We start from the raw sequence: 10,047 nt of genomic DNA on the forward strand, positions 1-10,047 counted from the left end.
AGAGCTCTCCTCACACTAAGCAGGTGAAATTAAGCAACAAAGTTTGTGGCTGGGAAGAGGATTTATATACTCATTTTCAGACAGCATAGTTGTTCTTACCTATTAACAATTTGGGCTTATGCCTCCCCTGTATTACAGAATTTTAAAATACCTGGTTTATTTAAATTAATAGATACACTCATATTGCAGTCTCCTCTCCTTCCAAATAGAGGGATTGAGTTAATTCTTCTGCATGAATTTGCTGCTGGCTCTGCAGCTGTGTGTCATTGGCTTCTCTCAGTAATCAAAATGAAATGCTTATTAAATCTGCTTGTTTTTATTTGTAGAAGGATGAGCCAGATGCTTTTAAGGAATTGGGAACAGGCAACAGAATTGCTACTTGGTTGTTCTATGTAAGTGATATATTTCTTTCATGTGTCTGTGCTAAGTGCCAAAAATATCTATCGCTGTATATTATAAAGCCTTGAATGATACCATTACATCTTTTGTACTGAAGTGACTTGCAAACAAAGGCAGTACTAACTTAGCAGAAATACACATAGGGAATTTACTTACCTGTAAGCAGGAGTTCTGCCATGTGTACAAAAGGAGGTTTTTTCCTCTCAAAAGTGAGCATCAGCTTAAATTTTTTCACTTTCTATTAATTTTTATATCTGCATGCTCTTTGCCAAAACACTTGAGAGTGTAATGCTCAGGGATGAGGCTGGCTGTTGCATTTTGAACAAAATACGTGGGGTTCAGCAATACTTAAGGTTGTTAATCACACAGCCTTTGCTCACTGATTGGTTGGCAGAAATTCAGTTGTTCAGTCACCTAGTTATTTTGAACTAAAATGTGACTCTTGGGAATAAATCAGCTTGCACCTCACCTGGGCCTTTCCTCACCTTCCAGATGAGTGATGTGTCAGCAGGGGGAGCTACGGTCTTTCCTGAAGTGGGAGCCAGTGTTTGGCCTAAAAAGGTAAGCAGGTTTGTTACCCAATTTCACCACTCTTCTCTCCACCTACGCACAAAGACAAAATGTACAAATGTCTAAAAAGAAGCTTTAAAATGAGTTTATATAAAGAAGACTGGAGCACATAGGAGCACAGCAGTACTTACAATTAAGTGTACCTACTGGAGTAGTCCTGGCGTTTCCAAAGGCCCCTGATGTTCTCTGTGTTAACAATAGGTTTTTTTGGACTTAAATGCTTCTAATGCAGAACTTTCAAAACACAGTTTGAAAATACTCAGATATCTCAGTCATTTTAGTCTTGAGACATCTGTAGGGAATTCTTCCTGAACCTATGTGTTCCTGTTGTGTTTCTTCCTTCAAAAAGATCTTGCTAGCCTGCTGTTCTTTTCTAGTAAATTATCTTGCTTTCTAAAACTGGTCAGAGTTGAATTAAACTGGCTTAGGTCTTAAAAAAAATAATTGCCAAGTATATATGGACTCCCAGTGACTCAAAGGACGCTCATTCCTGAAGGAAGGTACATGGTAGACAAGGAAAAAGAGCCTTCAATTTAAAAGGAACACCTGAAATACAAGTACACATACCTTTGCCTTTTTGTTAAGTTGGTGTGAGAGCATGTTTCACACAGAGCAAAATGCTGATTGTCCCCACTGCAATTCCAGGGGACAGCTGTATTCTGGTACAATCTCTTCCCAAGCGGAGAAGGAGATTACAGCACGCGGCACGCAGCCTGCCCAGTACTAGTTGGAAACAAATGGGGTGAGTGCCTCTCAGTTTGTTCTTGCCTGTGACCAGGAGGGAGGTCTGGGGCTTTGGTGGGTTGTCTTGCTTTTCTTTTCTTTCCCTCTGGACTAAATGATGGAATAAAACCAGCCAGAAATCTGGTCCTTTATAGCTATATTTACTTCCTGTCTTTCTATATACATTATATATATTAGCATATTTTATTATATATATCAAAAACATGTCACAGTATATCTACTTTAATAGTCTTTTGTAGCTCTGCAGATACTGGAAGGTTTTTTTGCCTCTTGAAGGTATTAGACCAACTTCGCATTTGCACGTGTATTAAAATACTTTGAAAAATCAAGATAATCCCACACTTAACTGAAGAGTGGCCATTAGCATATATTTAGCTTAAATGGAAGCAGGAGCTAACCAGATGCAGTGATCAAATCCCTTTCTGTCTTTGCAGTATCCAATAAATGGCTCCACGAGCGGGGACAGGAATTCCGAAGACCGTGCAGTTTATCAGAGTTGGAATGATGCAGCCTCCTCCTTTGTCTCTCCTGTATTCTGTGTAAAATGCACACATCTCCTACCGTTTACAATTGACTAACACTCCACTACAGGTTCAGTCTTCAACCACACCGGTGTTTCATCTGTGGACAAAACAAACATGCTTTTAGTTCCCTCTAAAATATCCCTTTAAGGTTTTCTGATCAAAATATATTGGTTTTTAAGGTTTATGAGTGTGACAGAAAAAAAAAAAAAAGGACAAAATACAGATCAGGGCCACAACAAATAGTGGTGTTGTGTGTGGTGTTCCTTCACCATCGCCCCTCTGAGCAGCATGGAAAACCAGGGGTTGTTTGCTTAAAGTCCTCCTTGCAACAGTCAGCCTGCTGAGGGTGGGACGACTGAATGGGAAGGCTGCTAAGGAAGGATGAATTAAACCCCTTCATATTCCTTAATTCCCAGACATTTAACTCCTTGCTTCCCTGGAGTGCCTGACCACTACTGTTGAGAACTGCGGGCATGGCTTGTGTTTCTCTGGGAATCAGGTTATCATGTTTTAGCCTTTTCTTTTGCCTCCACAAAAGGCCCCATTTTAAAACTGTCTTCCTTCTCAGCCTCTTTGGGAAGTCTGGCTCTTAGCCTTGCAAATGGCCAGCAGTTCACATCTGCATCAACAAGATGCTTCAGCAGTGCTGTGTCAAACATGTGCCTGCATCAGACCAGCCTGACAATTACAGCCCAGGTTCCCTCTTTTTTTTTAAAAATGTTTGTCCACATAAACAAATGCTGCTTTTATTCTGTCTTGGTAGTCACCTCTTACATCTGTTCCTTGGGCAATGGGGATGGGAATGGGAATGTTACCATCTTCACAAAGCAAAGTAATTGTGCCTTAGGATGCTGGAATTTCAAACTGGTTATGAGACTTTGGGTGCTGAGGTGTAACACACAGTTTTCACAGAATGCTCTCCATCCTCATCCTAGTTCTCAAGGTTTTGTGAGAAATAGATGGCCTATTTATAATCCTAAATCTTTTTTAGATGCTTCTGATTTTGCCAATGTCTTTTTCCTGCTGCGGATGCTGCGTGCAGGCCGCAGCTGTGCCTGTGGGCACAGGGGGGCAACTTCACAGAGTATGGCAGAGAAGGTGCCCACTCTGGATGGTTTGGTGCTGCTCACCTTGCAGAGGCTGCCTCCACCCCAGCCTCATGCTGCCTTTCCTCTCCTGAGCCATCACTGGCACTCCTGAGCAAGGAAGTGCTGGGAAGGGGCCTCCTCCAGAGGCTCTGGTGCTGTTCTTCCCATGAGCCAGGGCTGGAGCCGTTCTGATTCATGCCACCCACACAGAAAAAGTGTTACCAGAGTCAGCAGTGCCTGCACTGGAACAGCTCACTCCTGGTGACTGTTAGGGACCTTAGTTTGTGACGAGTCATCCTTAGGCTGAGATGGAGTGGAATCCTCTGAGGGAGATGAGACTCTGGCTGCTGTAGCTGCTGAACTTTTGTTCTGCTTGTCAGATTCCTGCAGGAGGAATTGCTGCTGTCCCTGCTGCCCCCAGCACGGGAAGAGCTCTGCAGCATGAGGAGAGGCTGCTGGGAGGCTCACCTGTCTAAGCTAGATCATTCAACAGTAGGATTTTAAGCAAAATGTCTAAATATTCCACTAGCACAAGAAGGGCAAGAATCCAAGTGAGCTGCACCAGACTTTACCTAAGCAGTCTGATTTTCTGGATGATGATGGTTTTACTGATTTTAGGGGTCAAGCCTGAAGTCTTTACCAAGGAAAAAAAATCTGATTTTACTTAATTGGATTTTCTGCCTCAATAAAATCTTGAAAATCGAGCCAAAACATAGAAAAAACATGTTAAAAATACCTCTGGAATACTGAAAATGCAAGTTAAAGGTACTATAGTTTGAGAAACTGCATACTTTCAGAAGACACTTTAAAAAACTTTGCTGGAAAATGTGTTTTTAAATTTTTACTGAGCCTGTTAGCATTGGGACCTACGTAACTGTTTATCCTGAGCCCTGCATTTTGCTTGTTCTTCTGGCAGATGTGAAACAAAACCCATCTAGCTCTTAAGAAAACAAATAAAAAGGAAAATCAGAAGTAGTTCCACCTCACATCTGTACTGCTCATTTATTCTAAATATGTGGTACACTAGAGCAGTATTCATTCTCTATTTCTATTGGGTATCAGATAATATTTTTGGTCGCTAGATTTTAAGCATTTAAAAAAACAAAAACTAAAACCAACTCAACATTTCTACTTGCCTGAGTGTTCTCCCTGTCACTCAGTGTCATTCATCTCCATTCTTATCCATGGTTTTCTCTCCCCCTTTTTTTTTTTTTACTTTCTTAAGCTCCATAAAAAGGCAATCACTGCTGCAGTAAGTCCTGCCACTTCCCTGCAAATAAAAGAATAGAATTTTACTACTCCCACCTCTGGGACATTGGTTTTCTCCAATGCATCTATAAATGCTTTTAGAAAAACCAGTCCTGCATCGTTAACAAGCACGGGGAAAAAAACGATATCACCACAAATATGTTGAGAAAACATTATCTATTAAAGAAATACTGTTTTTTTTTTTTCCTAAAGTGAGCAGAGGAGATACTTTAAGTGCTAAAAATTGTGTAAATTTCATAAGGCAAAAGAAAAACACTGAATAAAAAGAAGTGTTGGTGACTGCTTTAGCTACTGCCATAGTGGGGAAAAAAAAATGATGGTGCTGAATGAAGAAGGATTGAAGGAATGCAAAATCACAGTTTTGTTTTTATTAAGTAATTGGGTAGTTGGTTTTTTTCCCTGCATCTGTTTAACCAACAGCAGAAGGTGAAGGACAAGCTTGGGTGAAGCCGTGGAATGTCTGGAGAAATTTACTAAAGAGTTAATTCCTTCTCTTTACCTACCATTGAGTACCCCCAGTGCTGAACAGCAGATGAACAGTTTTTAGAGGCATTGCCTGGGGAGTAAAAATGTTTCAGCGCATGACTTTCTAAAGCAGTGAACAACACAATAATTTGCAATACTTTGGGGAAGAAAAATAGTTTGTCTTTTGACTTTGGAAAATTTCCCTCTGTTTGAAAAAAACAACCAAAAAAACCCCAAACAAACCAAACAACACCTCAAAAGTCTGCTGAGACACAGCAGACCAAGTTGTTCCAGATTATTAGAAGAGCTTTTTATCTGCAGACAGTCCATGTATCCTCTTTCTTCACTGCAGGAGCATCCATGCACCTCACACGAGAGGTGTACAGACTGCCCAAGTGCTGCTGCTTCCTGCCTTATCCCTTCATTTCTCAAAGGGCTTTTGGATCAAGAGTGTGGCTCCTGTGTGAATCTAGTTTTGTATTAAAGGTGACAACTGAAAACTGGTTGGCTCACAGTGACTGACAATTGACAAACTGCCTGACTGTTTTTTGGTTTTTTTTTGTAATTATATTTTTAATGTAAAAAAAGGGCTTAAAATAAAAGCCACTGCCATTAGCAGTGAAAAAAAAAAACAACCAACCCTCTGCATCAAGCTCTCCTGTTGTAAATGTGATCACAGATCTATAGGTGTTACCTCAAAACAGAGCTCGCTGGTTTCTTCCATAGGTAGGCAGGTGCAGAAGATGCTTCTCCTCTCACAAATTAATATTGTGTTCACAGGCCCAAAACTTTGTGTCTCAGTTGGGAATACACAACACTAGGGGACTGCAAAAGGTCAGGGGGGTCTGGATGGGGCAGCTAATGCTGCTCATGTTGTGTGCAAAAATGTAGGAAAAAGCAGAAGTGCTTTGCAGCAGTGTGGCTGAGCCCCTGTGTCTCCGTGATGCATTTATTTATGGCAGTAGCTGGTACAAGATTTAGGACTGACATGGGAACCACACGAGCTCCTGAAACAAAACAGGCACAGCAAAGGATCCCTGTTTCCAGGGCTGACAAGTACCTCCACATCCCAGAGCCAAGAAGTCAAACAAGCAGCTTGCTCTGACCAGTTCCAGGGAGAGGGAGAAAGATCAGATCAGACTGTCCTGCAACAGACACCAACCACTCGGGGGCAGAGCACACAATTGCCTGTGGGAGGGTGTTAATGTCACCCGTAATTGAGACACTTGCAGTTGATACACCCCAGGCATCTGTCTCTCTTAACTCTCAAACTTAATTTGTGGTCATCAGAAAGCAGCAAAAAAAGCATAGCAAGGGCTGGTGAGACACCATGGTACTGCTCTGTAATGGGGTCTTGTGCTGCTGCTGGAGCACTTGGCTGGTAGGGAACTGCCCCATGTAGCCCCCAGACACAGATAATGCTGCAGCAGGTTTGGCAGCCACAGGATAGGAAATGAGTGTAAAGCATAACAGCGTTTTTATTATTTTGGGAACATGAATCAAATCCATTCCCACCTACTCTGCATGCTGCTAAAGTGCTGCCATGCCTCTCTTGGAAAGGTGGGCCAGCACCAGGAGAATGCCAACAGCCAGATGTCTCTGTCCTTTCAGAGGACAGGGCTTACTCCAACTTCCTGAGATTTCTGGGGTGTTTGTGACCTTTAAGCCCTCTCATGGAGGAAGGGGAGAACTGTGGTTCAACCTTGATTAACCGCTCCAGCTTCCCAGCATCCCATCTGGGCATCCGGGGCTCTTCCAGCACAGCAGGATCATGGGGGATCGTGATGATGGAAGAAACCTTCACTGGGTAAGAACTGCAGCAGCTGCAGATAAACAAGGCAGGGACAGGGAAAAAGACCTGGGAATCACCACAGGACAGGACAAGATGAGGAAAGGATCTGAGAATATTGGCACCTGTGGATGGGGGAAGGCAGTGCGAGGCTGCTCTGTCTCCTGGAGACGCCCAGACCACAAACTTGAGCGCAGCGCCCTGGAAGGAAAGGAAAGGGTCTGTAACCATCCGCCCATCCTCCCACTGCCTGACACCGACCTAGCGCTGTGAGGGACCCAGATATTTCATCATCGAGATACATTTCTTGTTCCGATAATCAGTGACTCATCTGGCTCCCAAGCCCAGCGTGGAAACAACCCGAATAACCCACTAACCTTAACCACCAGCTGCCTATTCCCCTCCTGAGGCCATGCTTCTTCTTCCCTCAGTAACTCACTGAGCTGACCGAGACTTAAGGATGAAGAGTTCAATCCCTCCCTGCTCTGTCCCCGCCCCACATCCCCAGCAGCACACAAAGGGAAGGGTCCGGGCAAAGTGCTTCTGCCTGTGACAGCGAGCTCTTGAAAAGAAACGCACAAAAGGACGTGGAGCAACCCCTGCACTCTGCTCCCTCCCAGGAGCCGAGCCCAAGATGTAAGGGTCAGCGTTTGCTTTGGCGTGGCTGATAATGTGAAGCCAAGAGGGTTTCCAGATTCACCCAGGCCGGGGTTCACTGAGTCTGGGGCGGGGGGGGGGGAGGAGGACGGAGGGGACAGGACACGGGCAGCTTTTCCTCCCATCTGACAGCACACGATGCTGCCAGCAGTCTGATGGTGACACTGGGGGTGAGTGTCGCATCCCAGCCGCGGGGCTGCTCTGTTTCAGCATCATGGAGTCTGAAACGAATGCGTGGAGTCAAGAGCTGCTTTACCCGGAGGTCAAGACACGGCTCAGAAAACAGTTGTCAGAGTTCACCGTCGTGGCAAACATCTGCACCTTTCAAATCTTTAGAGAGGGGGCACAGGGAGGGGGTGTCTGCAACTGCAGCGGGTCAGACTACCTGCAGGTACCCACCGTGCACATCCACTTCAGCAGCAGGACCTCACTATTGCAGCTGCTGAGCCTAAGCAGCAATTCCCCTGAGACAGCTGTGTGTGGGGAGGTGTTCTGTAGTGTTTGTTAGTTTCTCTCAATCCTACATTTTTTCCTGCTCTTCAGATCTTGGCGTTTGGGTGCAATCAAGCTATTTACAGCTGGACTCAAAATGTCTTGGGAGACTGTGGTGGGGAGGGGTGGAAGGAAGGAAGAAGGAGAAAGAAAAGAGGGTGTCTCATCCCTGGGGCAGGGGAAAAGAGCTGCCACGTTTTGGGAAAGCAGTCAGTCTGCTTTTTTATTCACCAACTTCAGGACAGTTTCTGAGTCTTTTTTTTTTTTTTTTTTTTTTTTTTTTTTCCCCAACTCTGCATTTCGCCAGCTGCTCCCCCCGCCCCCGCCTTGTTCAGTTTTCCTAACCCATTCCAATTGATTTTGCAATCAGCTTGGGCTCCACACTCTGGCCAGAGCCACCCCCTCTCCAGGCTGCATGCCCTGCGTGGCGCGGCATGGACAGCTCATGCAGCGGCCACTGGGTTCTGCATCCCCTCAGCCCTGCCAGCATTTTTTCCCTTCAGCAGCACACGGATCAGCCACCAGGGACTAGGGGATGACGACGAAAGCCTTGTTCTGAAATTGCCTCCAGGGCAACCCTAAAAGGCTCCGCAGAAAAGCACAGCACCAAGCACAGCCACGCAGGGGTTCTAGACGATGTTTCCAAGCTATTTCTGAACTGCTACTTTGCTCTTTTTTAACATCAGTTTCTGCCAGGCTCTTTCTAAGGGCGGGGAGCACCAGGACTGCAAACCTGTGTGTCACACAGGACAGAGACTCAGCCAACAAAAATGCAAATGGCTCCATTTGGCACAAGACACAGTGTGGGACTGTTGAACCCAGTTTTCCCTTCCCTACGTCTCCTTGACAACAAATTCCAGAGAAAGCGGCCCATTTCCACCATGGCTGACAGACCAGTCCCCAGCATGGTCTGAACAGCAGGACAGGCATGAGCTCTCTGGTCCTGCCATGCAAAGTCCTCCTGTAGAGGAATCCTCACTTCAGGAGCATCCCCACTGGTCTGTGCCAGTGCTGACATCCTGCCCAAGAAGAACTCATCAGAGGCAGGGACTTGCTGGTTCCTCAGCTCCAGGGAACAGACCTTCTAGTAGCAGCCTGGCACCTCTATCTCAACCCTAACTTCTCACCAGGCATCACAGTGTTCCCCCTCCTTGTCTGCAGCTTGGATACTGTCAGCCTGGCCTCCATAATGCTCTCTGCCTCTCTCCTTGGGTTCCTCTCCCAAAACCCAAAGCTGGTTTGAGCAACCCTTGGGACTTGCTGCACACTTTGTTTGCCCTCTCATCGAGTAACCTGGGTTCCTCCCATGGGCTGGGACAGTGATGGGCAGCTCTGGCTATGTGACAGCATGCAGGGAGGCACCATGCAGGTATCAGCTGTGGCTGTACAACAACTGCCAGCCAGAGGAACCCCCACACCCCTCCTGAGGGGCACTGAACAGGAATGCAGTCAGTAGTGGGCACCAGAACAGAGAAGGTGTCACAAGAAGGCAGCAGCTGGCTCCAGCTCCACACCATTGCACAGGAAAGGGTCTGACCAGCTTATTTGCTCCTCTTCCCTGCTTCTCTGACTTACCTCTCTGAGAAACTGAGGCTTGGATGTAGTCCTTCCTCCTTATCCCACATCTGGAGCACATAACACATGGCTATGTCACAGAAAGGTGACACAGGGCTCTGTTGCTTCAGCATCGACAATGCAGTGGGGCTGAGTCTTCTGCAAAACATCAAAATGTCAGAACTGGCACTTATTTGCCATTTCTGTGAAAGACCCACTGCCTGGTTTAATTCAGCAATGCTGCCAGCATTACACAAAAGCTGTACCAGCCAGCCAGCCAACACCAGCCCTCAGGAATCCCATCAGTGACAAATACCTCCATCACTGACCCTGTAACAGGAGGGGACATGCCAAAGGGTTGCTGTAGTGAAATGAGGCAACCAGGTGCCACTAATTGCCAGGTAGTGGGCATGAGCTTGTGTTAAACCCACCTGTGCCTGATTAGGGCAGGCCCCTACTATGCATAAGCAGGATTAGGGGGCAATAAAAGGTGAGG

The 10,047-nt window shown here is 45.8% G+C and overlaps 1 protein-coding gene across 8 annotated transcripts in view; it reads left to right on the forward strand.

The window, feature by feature from the left end:
• P4HA1 (prolyl 4-hydroxylase subunit alpha 1) overlaps window positions 1-5,366 on the forward strand; it is a 35,294-nt gene extending 29,928 nt beyond the window's left edge. For all 8 annotated transcript variants that reach the window (XM_071748939.1, XM_071748943.1, XM_071748942.1 and 5 more), the window contains 4 exons: window positions 327-392; window positions 892-960; window positions 1,615-1,711; window positions 2,148-5,366. In XM_071748939.1, the coding sequence (XP_071605040.1) occupies window positions 327-392; window positions 892-960; window positions 1,615-1,711; window positions 2,148-2,218 (303 nt within the window). In that variant the 3' untranslated portion in view covers window positions 2,219-5,366. The remainder of the gene's footprint in view (window positions 1-326; window positions 393-891; window positions 961-1,614; window positions 1,712-2,147) is intronic.
• The last annotated feature ends 4,681 nt before the right edge of the window (window positions 5,367-10,047 follow it).

Source organism: Heliangelus exortis, chromosome 7, assembly GCF_036169615.1.
Source record: "Heliangelus exortis chromosome 7, bHelExo1.hap1, whole genome shotgun sequence".
NCBI lineage: Eukaryota > Metazoa > Chordata > Aves > Apodiformes > Trochilidae > Heliangelus > Heliangelus exortis.